The following is an 18450-nucleotide window of genomic DNA, read 5'->3' as shown; positions in this document are numbered from 1 at the left end:
TCCATAAAATCATTTTTAAACAAAAAGGATCACGTAGTAAATACAGACTGTGATTGGTCCATCCTGACCTGCGCTGAGAAAAGCAACAGGTACCACGTGCTAATGACGTTTTCTATCTGACAAAGAAGGAAAAACTGCTCATTTGAGTTTAATTTCATTGCTATTCAACTACATAAACAATATAAAATATATTACTCTATACGTTTAAAAATGTACATATAAGCAGACTTGAAATACTTGAGTTTTCAAACTTTACAACAAATTGTACATTTTTATTAACATATTTACAAATATTTAAATGTAAAACATTTGCTTGAGAACATTTGAATACAAATATGAACAGCATAAAACTGAACAGAGGTTAGGCTTTGTGACTAAAAGCTGAAGATTAAAAAAATGCTACAAAACATGTTGAAAAATGCTAAAACACACACAAACAGCATGGAGTTGAAAAAAGGACAGTGCTTTTTTAAAATGGAGGTTTGTTTCGTAACTGCTATTTAAAAATATATATATAAATTATAAAGAAAGAAAAGTCACTTCCAAAACAAGTATTTTCTAAAGAAAGAAAAAATACAAATATTACCAAATGATGTTAGAGAATTCACAGTTAGGCATGAGTCGTAATTCAACTTTACATAACAAAGACTGAAAGTGTAACAAAAACATATTTGTGAATTAGTACTTATTTATCCTCAAAAAAATATAATAAAATGAAAGACATTGGTAATATTTCAACAGATACATTTTCACTGCATATCTTCAGTTGTGGTTCTTTTTGGTAAAAGTGTCCTGGTAAAAGCTTCACATATTCACATCTATACACTGGTTAGTTGGTTGTTCCTGGCTCGTTATTCCAACCTCAATCCACGTCTTCTAGTTCCTCGACTTCAGTAAAGATGTCACTGAAAAAGTACTTGGAGACACTGGTGGGTTCTTCTTCTGAGTTCTGCAGAACAGAGAGAGAACAGTTCTATTAATACAAATATAAAAAGTGGCGATAAAAGGTACTGGAATATCGGACTGTATGATACCTCAATGACAGATGCAGTGGTGAAAGCAGAGGTTGGTGACGGTCGCTTTACTTCAGGGTTTGTTGCAATAGTAACAGGGCCAGCCGCTATTCGTTTTCTCTCAGGACGTGCGGTGTTGACTGCTAGTTTTTGGGGGCCTGGTTTGGCCCCTCGATGAGCTGCTGGTGGTCCTTGTGTACTCTTAGAAGAAATGAAGGACAGGAACCCCTTGGGTCTTCTGCCAGGTCTATAGAAGAACAAAATTAAAACAAATGGATTAAATATCAAAACATTTTTTAAAGAGGCCTATTTTACATAATAAAAGACACTTGGACACAAAGGACACTTGGACACACACAAAGGAAGTTATTCTCTATTATGGTAGTCTATTATGGTAATCATGTAAACTATGTGAAAAATAATGTGTTTTTAAACATTTAAGCATGAAAACCTTTTCTAGTAGACCCCAAAACAAAATCAAAACTTTGTAAAATGGCCACCCACCTTGCAAGTGGCCCACTTGTGGCAACAGGCGTGATCTGACTGACACTTTGCGAGTCTGATCCACTAGCTAACTCAACTGCCTCTTTGCCTGGGAGGTCCACCTGTCCTATGATGCCTTGGGAGGGACCCTTCTGGAAAGATTCTTTAGCATCGTTTTCTTGCTGAGGTGAACGAGAGTTATCTCTGGTCGCAGAAAGGTCTGTGTTTGCTTCTCTGTCTGAGATGGTGGTTGATGTCGAGTTTTCCGTTGTTGAAATGGCAGCAGGCACAGTTTGCTCGGGCACTGATCTCGTCTCGTCTGTTGAAATGGATAATGAGGTAGTTTCTTTTAAAGAGAGCGCTGCTGTGTCCTCTTTCGCATGAACACCTCGAGCATTTCTCTTTGAAATGGGGATGGGTTTGACCTGCAGCTTTGCTAAACACAGAAGAAAGAGTCCATTGGTAAAACAATTGTTTTATGTGTTGTAATCTTAACATAATGTAGTCTCATACGATGAATGTGAACAAATCCTTCATGCAAGTTTTTTTAAACAATAACCAATCCTAATAGATTTGGTAATAGTAACTTTTTTATGTTAAGTAACTTATTGTATTTTTCTTATTTATTTTTCAAATAATTATTATACACTAACATTTAAAAGTTTGGGTCGGTAAGATTTTTTAAAGCAACAATGCATTAAAGCTGCACTATGTAACTCGCCTACCTAGAGGTCGCCTATTCAAAACAAAGGCGTAGTTTGATGACGCCACGTTTGAGCACATACTTTTTGGACATGTGGTCTTCACCTTACAGCCGCTGGAAAAGAATCGGGATAGGACTCGGGCAGAAATCGTGTTCATGCATGCAATTATTAACATTTCTGTAGTATGAAGCAGAGCAGGACCAAGTGTTGTGGAGCTGATCAAGGCCGCTGGAGCGATTGTTAATAAAAAGAGAGGAACACACACCTCGCGAGCAGCGGGACTGTTATTATGGCATAGTCGCCGGCGGGACTTTTATTATACCACAGTCGCCGGAGCCACTTCCGCTTTTCCGGTCATGAGTATGAGGTAACGCAGCTCTGTTTATCATATTAGATACATCTGAGTGTGTTGATAATGATGTTATGACGTTACTCTGTGCGTTCGCTCGGCGGCTGCTATGACACTTGTTGCACACTGCAGTAAGAGTAAAGCGTTTCTGCAAAATAAAACAAGAAACCGGGGGTAACGCAGATATGACACAATTGACAGTTCCTTGGTTTCTCACGATTTACAAATAGTTGGAAACATTTGGGATATTGTAAGTACTCAACTGAACAAAATATATAACACTGGCCTTGTGGTTTTTGGGTATTTTACTGAAAAAATGTTACATAGTGCACCTTTAAATTAAAGAGATTTATAGTGTTCCAAAATATTTCTATTTCTAATTGCTTTTCTTCTGAATTTCTATTAATCAAAGAATACTGAAAAAAGTGTATCACGGTTCCCACATATTTAAGCAGCACAACTGTTTCTCTTCTGCTCCCTTACCTCTCCGGGTTCTCTCAGGTAGTTTTCTCTTCTTCTCTAGATGTTCCTCCTCATCTTTAGTCCCTTCTTCCACAGGCCTTTCCAATAATTCCACTACTAAGACATAAAGAAAATGTGCAATGCATGAACAGATGTTACAACATGCTGACAGATGACAATCGGTACCATATATACCGTGGGGCAAAAAGTATTTAGTCTGCCACCAATAGTGTAAGTTGTCCCACTTAAAAAGATGAACGAGGCCTTGTATTTATTTTTTAATTATAAAGATTTGCTGAAAATGTTCTCACCATGATGTTCTGCCTGACTCTCACCTTCGGTACTCTAGGAAGGAAATAACCTCTCTATTAGTCACTTTTTAGACTATTTATCAAGCATCAATAGTGCTGAAAGTCAAGATGCACGTTTTACCACCTGAGATGTTGAGGCTGGTGTCTTGTGTTTCAATTCGCCTTTCCTCGATTTGTCCACGTCCCCCCCTCCACTTTTCTTTTCCTCATTCTCTGACACAGGAACTAAAGCATCTGTGATCAGAAGGTGAGATACCTCCCTGCTTTCATTAGCACTGAAATGAAGCAGAATGTGGGGAAAAAGTAATAAGTACAAGAAAAAGGACATGGTACAATTTGCAAATATGTAAATGAAATCTAGACACTGACATTTGAGAACACCGAGAGCCAGTCTCAGAAAAAAAAACCTTAAGCATGCACTGCATTAATTTGGTTAACAAATTGTCAGCTAGGAAAAACCCGGACACAACATCCCACAACATTTATTTATGAGGTGGTGCATTGATCTCAGTGTGTTTTACAGCATTAGATAACAGATGAAAGCTAACTGTACCTTTGACCATGAGAATGCGACTCAGACACTGCTGTCAGTGGGAGGGGCTCTGTCCTAAAGCCCACCCCCTCATCTAAAGTGGGTGGGATTTCAGTGAGAGACAGTATAAACACAGGTTCCTCAGGAGTGGGTTCAGCAGATGCCTCTTCTGATTCACATCCAGAAGGTTTAACAGTGCTGTCTTCAAAAACTTTCCCTGGACTGGTTCTATTGTTCTCATCCAACATGACCACAGTTTTCTGCCTGGACTCGTCTTCAGAAACAACTGGTGGTGTGGCATCTTTGACCACCTGAATTAAAGAAACGTAACCTTACTGTCGATGTCCTTACTGTAATGATTCTACCTAAAAATCCTATTTAACGGATATTTTACCTGTGCTGATTCAATGCTCTCAACCTCTTGTTGTACTTCACTTTGGGAACCCTCAGATTCTGTAGTTACTACAGCACTCTCTTCAGGACTTTTAGTGAAAGTGCTCGTGGAAGAATTGGCAGCAGGCAGCTTCTCATTTATTACTAGAAGGAAACAAATACAAACAAAAATTCATATGTGCTTTTATTTTTAAATGTTTTTTTTGTTGTTGTTGTAATTGTTCTGTTTAGGTGAATCTCATGAAACCTTTCAAGAGCATAAATGTGATAGTTCACGGCAAAATCAAAACAAAAAATATATAAATACATAAAAATAAGTTTATAAGTAAACTATTAACTTATTTGTTGCATAATAAAACTGAACCAGTCATTATTTTTACATTAATAAAGTACATTTAAAAAATAAACTAATGAGAAAAAAAAAAAGTCTGCTGTAATAAGAAAAATTATATATTATTGAAACGTTAAAACAATTTATACACGATGGTAATATGTTAAAAGGCTGCAACAGTGGTGACACCCAGGTATACAATTTTACTAAACAAATCATTTATATATTATACTTATTTAATAAAATATATAATACTTATATTTAATCTCTGCTTGTTTTTATTAAAATACATATATTTTTAACTATGCAAAATATGTATGAATTGTCATACCCGTTTTGTGTTGTGTTTGTGTGCGTCTGGATGTCTGAGTCAGGTTCGGTTTAGGTTTGGGTCCGCGGGACCTCCTGACAGATTTAGCAGGCTCATCTGCTGTGCTCTGAGACTCACTCACACTGAAACACATAACATAGACAATATTAGAGACTACACATTTTTTAGACACATGAATATCAGTTTCATATTTTGGGATTAGCCATTAGTTATAAAGCATTAGCTATTCAAGGAACCATTTTACTGCTATTTACAAAAATAATTAAAAATGAATGTGAAATGTTGAATCACAAAAAAATAGATCACTGACTAACAGTATCAGTGAAAATAAATGAATAAAATAAATAAATGGGCCATATACATGCACTTTTAATACCTATGAGTCAGTTGTGGTTCTCTCGCCTCTTCTTGTTCTTTTACTTTTTCCTCTGTGGTTATATCATCAATCTTTCTCTTCAGAGATGAAATTGATCCATTATCTTCTTCAGTCACTCTTTCAGGAACAACATTGGGACTGTCTTCTCTTCTTTCAGATGATTTTTCTGGCTGTAATACCTCAGGGTAAGTAGAGGAGACTGACAGGTGATCCACAGGAACTGAATCTTCTTGCATGGGTTGCGTTGCATTTTTATCCTTTTCTGTGACAGACGGACCCGTAGAGATCTCCACAGAATCGGTAACAAGTTCCGGACAGATTTGCTGCTGTGGAGCTCGTCTGGTTCTCAGACCTTGACCGATATTGGGTTTGTGTTTGGAGAAGCGGCCTCTTTTTGGTGGTGGAACACTGTTGGAACAAGCCAAATCCTGTGTCTCATGTTGAATGGGACCAGGATGAGCATCGGTTGTCTGTGATTTGATTGGCTCCTCGATTGTGGTAGGGGTTTCTTCAGCAGAAAGTTCTGGAATATGAGTTTCACAGCTGTAAAGTTCAACATAAGCGTTCAACTCTGACTCGCAACTTCCAGAAGGACCGGACATGACGGCTGTTTCTGTGATAACTTCTTCATGGACCACCTCTTCATGTACAATGCTTGACTGTCCAACAATATAATTTTCATCTGAAAAAGATTACATTCAATCAATCTTCTAATTAATATTTCAAATTTCAAATAAGAGGGTTGCATTATGAAGCTATTCTTACCAGTACAGGCTATTTCGGATATCTGGGTCATCTGAGCTGAGTTCCCGATGGTCAGAAGAGTCTGGGCAGCTTCATTGTTGATCTCCTTACATACTGAAAGAAAGATGTATAAATGATGAATATCAGAATATTAAAGATTTTGGGTAAAAGGCTTAGATTGCATGAAGTACAACTTTTATCATACAATATTCTTAAAAGTTTGGTTGATGACACAATATACACATTGTTACGGATAAGCAATTAAAAAACTACTGGAAAAAATAAGTAAGGGATAATACACGGCTAGCCATGCATTAAAGGATTTTAATGCACAACATATAGGCGAAGAACTACCCGATGCAAAGCATAACCATAACCATAACCATAATTAAACACATTTTTTTAAATCTAAAACTATTGTATATGTGCATCTATTGGCCAAATAATTTTATGCTGAAATATAACATTTTATTGCACACTGGAGACCTTTTTGACTACATATGATTACTAGATGTAAATGCATGGTTAATATAGATCATAACAACTCCTGGGGTAGTTCATTCAGTTAGATTATTTGTTTCTCAATTTTTGCTGGTGGTACGAAAGCTTGAAAGAGTTTCACCTTACCTTCCATGTGGTCTGGGTCAAGAAACTCAATGACATCCTTAAAAACAAATCAGACACAAATTAGTACCAAGTCATCAAATCATTCAAAATCACTCCGATTTCAAAGTAAAGAATTCAGCTGACAACAAATGAAGGTGTTTATGATGGACACCACAACAGTTGACAGATGTGACAAGGGACATAGAGGATGCTGGGGAGACTTACAGCAAGTAGGTCCAACTGGTGTTCATAAGAGACAGGGCCAGCGGGCAACGCCGCCTGCTCACATGACATCTCAGGGCACAAAGCATTCTGGGATGAGCCCAGGATATCAGGCATATTCACAGAAATGTCGAGCTGGGAGTCAATGTGAATGAGTGACAAAAAAAAGGGAATGACAATGAAAGGGAGGAAGGTTGTGAGTTTTTTTAAATGACATTCAGAAATGAAAATGAACACAATGGTTAAACAAAACTGAACATCACTTAGTTCAGAAACATATTTTAAGCAAGAAAAAACAAAACCGTATTCAGATTTGTTTTCATTGTCACAAACTGTTAATGGAATAAAATAATTAGGGTTAGTGTTTAGATAGCAAAATACCAATTTTAGTAATATAAAATTCTGTACATGTTACGTTTTTCCAAGGATACTTGGGGGTCACCAGACACCCCTGGCGTAAAATATGTTTCTGACCTTATTCTTTGAAAACTAACCATAGCATAACTTATGCAAAAAAGAAAAACATCAGACTCAAGCAGGAGAGTTTATGAACAGAGCAAGCCACAATGATGTGTGATGAAGGGGGTTCCACTAAGGTCCTTTATGGTATGAAAATACATAAACACACCTCTTCCATGGTTTCTACCACCTCTGAATTAACGGGCAGTAGAGGGCGTAGACTCATTGGCACAAATGCCTGGTTTTCCTCTTCAGGGTATGAAGGAAAGTCCACCTGGCTCAGGACACAATCTTCTACGTTCTCGTCGTCGTCCTCCTCCTCATCATCTTCATTTCCAGAGGCAAGTAAGGTCACCAGTCTAGATTTCCCCCTCCTGTGCATGCCCTGTTTCAATGTGGGACCTGGTTTTAATTTAGTCCTCCGGCCGGGTGCCTTGACGCCCTGATTACAAATTTTGGAAGACACAGGAGGTTCAAAGAGCTCTTCCTCATCTTCTTCTTCCTCTGCTGCTGCCTGCATCACATACTGAGAGAGCTTAGGGATCCTTCCTGACCTAAATAAAAGAGAAATAATCATTAGTGTGACTAGCAAAACTGAAAACAAGACAACAGAATAATGCCTAAAAAAAAGAATGATCTTTAATGATAAATTGACGCATAAATCCATCTAGAGCTGCATGATTCTGGATAAATTGAGGATCACGATTTTTTGTTTAAAATAGAGAATAGAGATTCTCCTACGATTCTAAATAGACAACAAAACAACATGTAATTTACTAGTTTATTTAAAAATATTTCATTAATTGTAATAATTCATCTTTTTTAATCAGTTTGAATTAATTACTTAACGATTCGCTCATAAAGACATTCCTCAGTTTTTGAATGGATCTCCTGAATGATTCAATGACAAATACATTTTTCAACAGTCACGTGCCGCCATCTACTGGTGTAGCCATGTAATTGATACAATCTTTTTTTCTTTGATGCATCAGGTTTGTTTCAAATGGTGATTTACTGTATTTTGATCACTACCATAGAAATCAGTGTTTATATCAGAACTATAAACTTTTATCCCAGTACTTCTGTGATAGTTAGAATTATTCTAACACAGAAATAATGATATTGTGATGTTGAAAAGACTGCTGTTTTAAAATAAAATTAAAATAAAAGCTCATTCAAAATAGAAATAAATTCTATATTAGTATATAAATATTCCTAAAAAAAAAAATTCCAATGAGAGCTCTAACCGTGTTATTATTGAAATATTCTAAATATTCTCAGGCTTACCTGGTTGGTTTATTGAATATCTGTTCATGTACAGCACTCAGCTCAGGTTCTTCCTCTAAATCTTCCAATTCAAGGAGAACTGTAGACTGCTTCTTCTTCTCCTCTTGTATCAAATCTGAAGGCACCTAAAAAAAGAGTGAATTATACAATTATGTCAGACAAAAAAGACTGTCACAAAAAAATGCCTTTGTACTACATTCTATTACTTTGTAATACATGTGTAAGATCTCGCATAAAACAGTTAAAAATGCTACCTTGGTGGACCTGTCCGTATTACTGTCCTCCCCGACTGAGGTCCCGCCCTCTCGTATATTGCTTTTGGGCTCAGGGCGCCTGTTCCCCCATCTGCGGCTGAGGTTCGGGACCGGTCTCTGGGGTCGACCCTTGAGCTGAGCCGGTTTAATAGTAGTAGGACTCTTGTTTATGTTCTCTGATGAATCAGATTCCCTTAACCTGCTAGAAAGAGAATCATTTTCAGCCCCAAATGGTCTCATAACAATACATTACAACTGCACTATTAGAGCAAACTACAAATTACACTACTGTTCAAAAATCAATACGGGTCAATAAGAAAGCATCCATTAAACGTATCCACAGTGACAGTAAATACATTATTAATGTTACAGAAGATGCTGTACTTTTGACATTTCTATGATCAGTTTCCAAAAAATATTAAGCAACAGAACTTTTCACGTTTTCAAAATGGACAAATGTTTCTTGTGCACAAAATCAAAATATTAGAATCACCCTAAACATTTGCATGATAGTGTACACGACACCTTTAATTGAAAAAAAAAAGACTAAACGCATCTTTAAATGTAATAATGTGAGATATCTGTAAGGATTCAATCACATATTTTAGTTAATTCTTACCTGTCATCTTGTGTCTGTCCATCAGAAGTGGCATTTTCACAGTCCTCAGGTTCATCTATTGCAGCTACAAACCATCAATGAAATATATCAAATGTTTACACACAAAAAAATCACTAATCAATAATATGAAATTCTAATAATATGAAAAACTATTTACAAAAAACAGACAGTAGGTTTCACTATGCATAGGCAGTGATTTCAATTTAACATATTCTTCAGAAATTTGAGACATCTGCCCCCGGTTTCATAGACAAGGCTTAAACTAGTCCCAGACTAAAATGCACGTTTGAGCTGTTTTAGCTGAAAGCAACTTGCACTGAGATATCTTAAAATATGTCAGTGTCATTGTTTTGTCTCAAGATGCACTTTTTTTTCTAAGGCACATTTATAAAAGCTACTTAAATGTTCTAATTGAACTAAAGTCTAATCCTGGCTTAATCTAAGCCCTGTCTGTGAAACCAGGCCCTGGACTATTAAAGAACAAAAATATTGTTCCCATACCCTCTCCATTTGTCTTCTTGATTCTCCTCTGTGGAGTATTCGCCCCTCTTCCCCTGCGTCTCTTTGAAGTGGTTTCACTTCCTCCATCATTTGAGAGATCCTCATTCTCCTTTTCTCCTGCAACCACATCGCTGTCCGAATCCTCTGAAGTGTCCATTTCTTTTCTTTTAGCCACTGCATCAGAAAATAGTGTATGTGCGCATTAGAATTTGGAATAAACTGTGAATCTTAGAGAGGCAGATTGAAAGTTAAACTCAACTGACCTCTCACTTTCCTTTGGACTCTATTCTGTGCCTTAGCCAACTTGGTGAGCTCTTTGTTTTTGTTTTTCTTCTTTTCCTCGTCTTTTAGGATCTGCTCCATTAATGTTTTGAAGAAATCTAGATCCAGACGTCGCTTCTCCTCTGAAAATATAATTCAGTTTACTTGACTCGACAAACCCAAAAAATTTAATTATCCCATAATTTACTCACCCTCAAGACATTCTAGGTGTATATGACATTTTTCTTTCAGACGAATATACAGAGTTATATTAAAAAATGTCCTGACTCTTCCAAGCATTATAATGGCAGTAAATGGCAGCCCAAAAATTGAAGCCCAAAAAAGTGCATTCATCCATTATAAAAGTAATCCACACGGCTCCGGTGGGTTTATGGGTTGGTGTATGGGTTTATGTAAGAAAAATATCCATATTTAAAACTTTATAAAGTAAAATATCTAGTTTCCGGTGGACCACCTTCTGTATTCAGCTTACGAACAAAGTGTAGCGCCTCTCGCAGTTCAAAAGCACTTACGCTAAGCACAACATTATCGTCTCACCAGTTACGCTTTTTTTCGTAAGTTTAATATAGAAAGCGGTCCGCTGGAAGCTAAATATTTTACTTTATAACGTGTCAAATATGGATATTTTTCTTACAAAAACGGAGCCGTGTGGATTACTTTTAAAATGGATTTATTTTGGGCTTCCAATCACTGCCATTATAATGCTTGGAAGAGCCAGGACATTTTTTTATATAACTCTGATTGTATTCATCTGAAAGAAGAATGTCATATACATATGGTATATGGTAGGTTAACTGCTCATGGTCACTTACTGAATGCTTTATCTATTCTCCAGGAGTTATTTCTCTCCTCTTTCTTGAACTTGTTCTGCGGGAATAAGAGAACACCAAAGAAGATGGTGATTGAGGCTCTTGAAGATGAGCTTGCATTATTATGGCACACATCCATTTTGTCCAAAATCGACAAGTAATTCATGTTCACTTGAGGTGACAGAGACTACCATTGAAAAGTTTGGGGTCATTTTTTGGGTCAAAAGAAATTAATCAAAAGACAGTAAATACATTTATAATGTTGCAAAAGATTTCTATTTTAAATAAATGCTGTTTTTTTTAAGCCTCCTATTAATTAAAGAGTCCTGAAAAAACATATCACAGCTTCCACAAAAATATTAAGCAGCACAACATTGATAATAAGAAATGTTTCTTTAGCACCAATTCAGTATATCAGAATGATTTCTGAACGATCGTGTGACACTGAAGACTGGAGTAATGATGCTGAAAATTCATGAAAAAAAAATATATAGTAAAATAGAAAACAGTTATTTTAAATTGTAATAATATTTCACAATCTTAATGTTTTTGCTGTATTATTGATCAAATAAATACAGCCTTCATGAGCTGAACCACAAACCTGTGGACGATAGTATGAAATCAACAACTATATCAAGCATACAACTTTTTAGTGATATGCATAAAAAAGATCAAACAAAGATAACCTTAATTTCCAATCGACCTCTGTGTGGAAACAGCTGACCAATCATGGAGAAGTCCGTCCCCACCATGCTGATGGCCAAGTAAAACATTTCAGTCTCTGGAAAAGTCATTAAAAAAAATCCTATATGAATGAAATGTACGGCACACTTTAAATTAAGAGGTGCACTATGATTGACTTCTGACCTCCACTAGACCAGGGTTTGGTGTAGGTGCCCTTCCTAAAGCTGGAGTAAGTGGTGGTAGAGCCACGTTCAAATATGGGATCTCTGTCATCTGCTGGATTGGGTCCTTTTGCCCTTAACACCTGGACTGTTAAACTACACACACCCACACAACAGAATAAAAAAGCATTTTAACACTGGGAATATTACACACTTCTACTAAAATAATTCCTGGACTACACTTCTCTATGAGCAGCAGCTCAGGATAAAAAGGAACGTCACTGACCTCTCCTCGTCTATAATCAGAGAGCCATCCTCCGCCACCTTTACCCTGGGCACTAGCATAGGTTCTTCCTCCTCTGGCTGAGTTTCTTCCCCTCTCTCCTCGTCTTCCTCATGACCAGCATCTTCTGCCACCGTCTCCTGAACTGATGGAGCAGCTGGAGTAGCTGGAGTCTTAGAAGAACTAAAGAGAAACAAGAAGTTCTGATGGGGGTTTAAACTTAATACAATAATATTAATACAGTGCCCCTACTATGCCTTTCCGAATTTGACCATTTATGTAGTGTGTAATATATCTGTTTGTGAACGTAAAAGGTCTGCAAAGTTTCAAAGATCAAAGTGCACAATGAATGGAGTTATTGTCTCCCAAAATGAGACTGCCTGAAATGAGTTGTCAGTAATTTCAGTCTTACTTCCTGAAGGAACCTACGTAGGATTGTAACAAATTTGCATAATTCCAGCCTATGTTCTTCATTGGCTGCTCGCGAACAACGTATACTTTGACCCGCTCTTAAACACTGTAGTTGTAGCTGAGGCCTGGAAGAGTTTGGTTTGTGTTGTTGACATGTCGATAGATGCTGTCAACAAAAGCACATCCACTTTGATTGCACTTCCAAAGGATGAGGATTCAGGCTTGAATTGATATATTAAAACAGACGCCATAGTTACTGTTCGTATCACTGTTTACCAAGTGCTGAGGAAGCCCCCGGAGCTTCGGAAAATTAAAGTGTTTTTGACCTTGGATCTATTGTAGGAGACCTCCAAAACAAAATTAGGAATCTTTAAAATAGCATAATATGGGCACTCTATTCAAAGCTTTTAAGGGCAAAAAATACAACAATCTAAATTATAAGCATTTTTAAAATGTTGCATCTGCAATACACCACCCGCATTGAATAGACATCTTCCTGGAATATGCGCGCTATTGGGAGATTGATAGGGTGATTAGGCTTACGTTGGTGTAGGAGAGTCATCTAATTCTGTCTCTGATGCTTTCTGCTCTTCTTCTGTGAAAGACCTGTACAGAAAACCAAGACATTGAAAACTAAAAAACATGCATCGCAAATCTAATATCAACACTACCATTCACATGGATTTCCAAAACACACACAGGAATTAAGAATGGCACGTACTTCATCGGGTTGGAAACAGGCAGGTAATAGATCAGCTCCCTCATGGTCATTTTGGTGTGATCTTTAGGTGCCTTGCGTTTATTGATTCCCATCTTGGGTTTCTTCTTGTCTTCCTAGATTCAAGTTTCAATGGGGAGGTCAGAGTAGCACATTAAAAGCATTGAAATAATTACATGAGGAATTCCACATAAAGTGACAGTCCCAACATGTGCCAGGATTACAGTATTGATTAAATTGTGATTCAATAAAAATCCTATTTAGCCTGGGACAAAACATAATATATATATAAAATGTATATACATTTTTAACTGATAATAATACATGTTTGTTGAGCAGCAAATTAGTATATTAGAATGATTTCTGAGGGATCATGTGACAGTGAAGACTGGAGTAATGATGCTGAAAATTCACAGGAATAAATTACATCTTAAAATATATTAAAATAGAAAGCACTGATATTGTAAAATTGTAATAACATTTCAATTGTAATAATATTTCACAATGTTACTATTTTTCCTGTATTTTTGTTTAAATAAATGCAGCCTTGGAGACTTCTTTTACAAACATTAACAAATCTCTTATATATTATATATATTTAAAGACGTCAAAAGGCAGAAAATAGCAAAACAAATTAACGTAAAGTACATACAAACCTTGTTTTTGCTCATTTCTTTTTTAAGAAGCTCCCGAAGTCTTCGAGCCTGAGCTAACTTGACCATGTCTGCCGGGTCGTTCAGAGTTTTCAACGATTTGAGAATTTTCAATGGAGAGTGAGACTGAAGTTTTTTAAGCCTTTCTCTTAACACATCAGTTTGGCTTTGCCCCGGAGGTGGCTCAGAAACACCGTCCTGTTGTACGACCATGTCTTCCACAGCAGGAGGAACCAAAACAGTATCAGGTTTGGAAGTTCTAAGGGGATGATGGGACTCCCCTTGCTGGATGGTCAACGGTACAGCAGTGCCTTCCAACCCTCCATCCTCTTGAGTCGCTGTATCTCGGTCATTCTGCAGTGGGTCTGCAGGGATGGGCTGTACTTTGGCCTGCCTGCCCCCTCCAGAAGGTCTCCGTCTTCCAGGAGACCTGGAGTTGTGGACAGGCTCAGGTATCTGATGGGAAGTCTCTGCAGTGGGGGTTAATGTTTCAGGCTCAGTGGGAGTTACTGGTTTTACAGGAGACTTGGACGGAGATTTAGGAGTCCTAGAGGAGGCTGGGGAAGCTCGAGGTTTGGCTAAGTTGGGCAGAGCTGTGAAGCGTTTCCTCCTCTGAGGGCCAGAAGTCACAGAGGTGCTTGTTGAATCATGGGCATCAGAACTTTTAGATGCTTTATCCCTGTTGTGAGGCAAAGAATCAGTGAAAAACAGGCAATGTCTCTTGCATAAAGTAATAGCCTAACAAAACCTACACTGTAAAAAAAAATCAGGTCTCCAATTGAAAATTTTCTAGTGACCGATCACATCTAAATTTTTTAGTTGGCCAAATTGAATTTCTTGAATTTTAATTGAATTAAATTGCATCAATTCACAGAAATTCAATTTGGCCAACTGAACATTTTTTATGTGATCGTCACTAGAAAATTTTCAATTGGAGACCTGAATTTTTTTTACAGTGTACAGTAGTAGTAATCTCTTGAAGCTAACACGAAAGTGACTTAAACTGCAATTCATTGACTGGCCGCAAGAGACAGGCTCCAAAAGGGAGTCAAATCTGTATCTCCGCCATATTAAAAATGCCCAAATTACAGCAGAAAAAAACATGTTTACAGCCTGGTACAAAAAGTGGTTTTGGTCTATATAGCTAATTTTGCCCTTCATGACAGGTGAATTTTTTTATAACTTAAATTATATTAAGCGTTAAAGTTCTGCATAATTAAGGGTGTGGCCACTTGAGTGACAGGTGGATTGCCACTATGGTCAAGCTAGGCGGGGCGTGGTTTCAGCAACCAGGCACCTCAGCTCCATCCACGTCCCGCCTCTTTGCCCATTTTCAGTCATCTGGTAGTGATGCGCGGTGACGCGCTGCCAAGATGGCAACGGCTGGCTTTTTGGCATCAAAAATGCTCTTCGGAAACCTACGGGTGACGGGTGGCCATTTTTTTTTTACAGTCTATGGTAGTAACCTAACATGAAGAAAATTCTGAGGAAAATCTAAATTCTTAAAGCCGCTTTAGCAATGTTCTATGATAATTACTACAACTAACATTTTTCATCTCTAATTAGACATGCATAAAAAACATGCAGTTTTTATGACCTAATATTAATTGACAACATGATGGAATATTTTAACTTAAAAAAAATTATTTCCCACACTGAAAGACAATTTAAAAGGAAAAAGGTGATTAAAATTGGTGGAAAAAACTGTTCAATAAACGTAATCAGATATTTATAAGACTGAAGGTTCAGACTCACTCTCCATGGCTAGTGACCTCCAACTGGTTACTAGGGCTGCTGCTCTGAGAGGCTTCCTTATTAGTCCGCTCCAATGCTATTGGTGGGTCAGTCATCAACTTCTCAGTCATGACCTCTGACCCCTCAGATGGAGCAGAGTCAGCAGGACCCTGTGGAGGCTGAACATTATCTCGAGAAGCTGTCAGAGCTCGGCCTGTGGGCTTCACATTGGGGCGGACGCTAATTCTCGATCTGCGCATCATCTTTTTCTGTTTAGAGGAAAGAGAGCAAATGTTTTATATATATATATATATATATATAATAACATATACATCACACACTAATATATATATTAAAACTTTTGTTAGATCCGATCATGGGCGTCACTAGGCCCTTTTTAGGGGGGCCTCAGCCAATGACGTCAATGTCAAAATATTTGAGAAAACCAATCATGCTCACAGAAGCTGCTGAGGCTGAGCGTGAATTTTAGCAGCGCGACTCGACGTCAAGATATGTAGCTAAACTAAACGTTTCATATTTGACAGCTGATTCTTTAAGTCAAAAATGTTAAACAAATGACAAAAATATTCACACAATTTAATACACTTTTTATTTATTTCGCCATTTTGATTTGAAATTGGCTTATGTAATGTCATTTATAATATTATAGAAATATATTATAGAAATATTAACAAAGCCGTGTTCTTCAGATTAGGAAAAAGATTAATAGTAATGAATGTGTGCATATTGTAAATTAATAATTCCATGTATAGCTCTCAGTAAATAAAAAAGCTCAACTTTTTTTAGCCTGTATTGGGCATAAGATAAGTAATGAATGTGTGCATATTGTGAATTAATTAAATAAATTTAGTTACCTAGCTTTCCTGTTAGCCTTGAGTAAATTAACATGTCTATAAAAATGACTCAAATAAAATATATAAATATCAGTTAAACATATGTTTACTTTCTTCACTGACAAAAATGGAAAAACTTTATCAGTCATATCAGCCCACTGACATGGTTTTCAACTTTTCAAGCTGTTGTTATCAAATTTTTTGGCGTTCAGAACATCTTAAAATGCACATATGTAGATCATAGAAATCAAAATGTTCAAAATGTTCTGCCCCCCAAACCCCCCTAACCTCACATTTGGGATCTCAGTGATTATAAACCTGCCTACATTGTATGATTAAGGGATGTAATATGGTCATGCAGAATAGAGACAGAGCATATTTAGGCCACGCCCACACCGGGAGGGAAAACAATCCAACGCTCTCCATTGACTTTGTATTGCGTGAAGCCTTGTCATTTTTGACTTATAACAAAAACAGAACAATGTCTAAAAGCTGCTGTGTGACAAGGTGTACAGCAAACAAGCTAAATAACACAGAAATAAGTTTTTATAAACTGTCGACCCCCCAAAAAACAAGAATTTAAGGAGACAAAAGTGGATACAGGCAATAAAACGTGAAGCATCGGCAGGAAGAATAGGTCAATTTTGGGATCCTGACACTCAGTGTGCCCTAAGTATGCCCATGTGTGCAGTAAACATGTCACTGTTAAGTAAAATATCCAAATGTCAGTTTTATATATCATATTTCCTGTCGCTGATTACGTTACCCTCCAGTGGGTGTAGTTCTCAGTGTAATATAACATGTCGCGCTCTGTCTCAATGGCCTGTATCCACTTTTTTGTCCTTAAACGCTCGTTTTTTGTGTCAACAGCTTATAAAAACTTCTGGGTTTTTCGTTCTGGGTTGTTTAGCTTGTTTGCTGTACACTTTGTCACATATCAGCTTTTATACATTGTTCTGTTTTTTGATAAAAGTCAAAAATGACAAGGAGGCCACTTCATGCAATACAAAGTCAATGGAGACGGTTTGATTGAGCTACTAGTTAATAGTGAGATTGGACCCTAAACTAAAGTGTTACCATTTTTTTTTATATACCCTCCCTAGGTATATATATATATACACCCCAAAATGAAAATCCTAGAATCTACCCTGGATCCGATTATCGTGATTAATCAATTTGACAGGACTTGCATTCATACATAATGGTATGCTAATTCTCAATCTGTGCATCATCTTTCTCTCTATGATAATTTAAAATATACAATTTGATATTATTATGTTATGATTTACAATAACACATTAATGAAGTACTATCATGTAAGCTAAAACCTTTCTGAGGGTCTTACATCCAGTTTGACAGTTGAGGGTAGTCATGGAGTACTAATTAAATATAATACACTCCTATACGTCTCATTGAATAATAATTAAAAACAGCAATAAACTTATATGTGACAACTAACGTTACTTACAGTGATGTTTACAACATTTCTATTCGCATTGCATCAGTGTAATTCTTTCCAAAACTTTTACGTACTACTTTATTTTCAACTATCATTTCATATTAAAAAAATTGATTTCCAGCTACTCGAAACAAATGGCTCTTTGGTTTTATACAATTTCTTTATCTTTTTGATTTCCCCCTGACTGGCTACTGAGAGGGTCCTGTCCAACAATGTCCATTACCAGACGCTGGTCGGTTTAGTAAAGCAACATTGCGTTTTACAACATCACTATAAGTTTAAATATGTGACAATTTCAAAATCTTACTTTAAAGGTGGTCCAGGGTGATTTTATTGTAAAAAATCTTTAGCGGCTCACGTCCTCCATGCTTGCTGTTTGTTACTGGGCATGCGCATTGAGACCCGGAACGAACGTTCCTTCTCCT

At 37.0% G+C, this 18450-nt stretch overlaps 1 protein-coding gene across 3 annotated transcripts; it reads right to left on the bottom strand.

Annotated features, from left to right (window-relative positions):
• Nucleotides 1-130: 130 nt before the first annotated feature.
• LOC307137281 (uncharacterized protein) lies at nt 131-18428 on the bottom strand. Of its 3 annotated transcripts, none has more exons than XM_079834853.1 (28): nt 18333-18428; nt 15734-15981; nt 13982-14657; nt 13329-13441; nt 13151-13213; nt 12200-12379; nt 11936-12069; nt 11755-11849; nt 11072-11126; nt 10241-10381; nt 9978-10151; nt 9477-9540; nt 8858-9059; nt 8604-8728; nt 7486-7870; nt 6861-6992; nt 6657-6693; nt 6051-6143; nt 5286-5967; nt 4910-5031; nt 4249-4391; nt 3876-4165; nt 3447-3597; nt 3323-3356; nt 3033-3128; nt 1518-1932; nt 1035-1260; nt 131-949 (listed from the first exon to the last, which is right to left on the bottom strand). In XM_079834853.1, the coding sequence occupies exons 2-28, from the start codon at nt 15973-15975 to the stop codon at nt 863-865; spliced, it is 5157 nt and encodes a 1718-aa protein (XP_079690979.1). In that variant the 5' UTR covers nt 15976-15981; nt 18333-18428; the 3' UTR covers nt 131-862. The 3 variants fall into 3 exon arrangements, with proteins under 3 accessions (XP_079690979.1, XP_079690980.1, XP_079690981.1); XM_079834854.1 differs by having other exon boundaries at nt 8858-9056; XM_079834855.1 differs by having other exon boundaries at nt 137-949; nt 3033-3125.
• Between the last annotated feature and the right edge of the window lie 22 nt (nt 18429-18450).

The sequence above is a fragment of the Gobio gobio genome (genome assembly GCF_949357685.1).
Source record: "Gobio gobio genome assembly, chromosome: 14".
Taxonomy (NCBI): domain Eukaryota; kingdom Metazoa; phylum Chordata; class Actinopteri; order Cypriniformes; family Gobionidae; genus Gobio; species Gobio gobio.
This window is presented reverse-complemented; position numbering and strand designations above follow the sequence as displayed.

Excerpts from the sequence above, each read along its gene's own strand:
- LOC307137281 (XM_079834853.1), bottom strand. The coding sequence starts at position 15,975 with ATGATGCGCAGATCGAGAATTAGCGTCCGCCCCAATGTGAAGCCCACA. Across the intron at positions 9,060-9,476 it reads GGACAGACACAAGATGACAG|CAGGTTAAGGGAATCTGATT; the intron begins GTAAGAATTAAC and ends TTCTCTTTCTAG. Across the intron at positions 5,032-5,285 it reads GAACCACAACTGACTCATAG|TGTGAGTGAGTCTCAGAGCA; the intron begins GTATTAAAAGTG and ends TATGTGTTTCAG.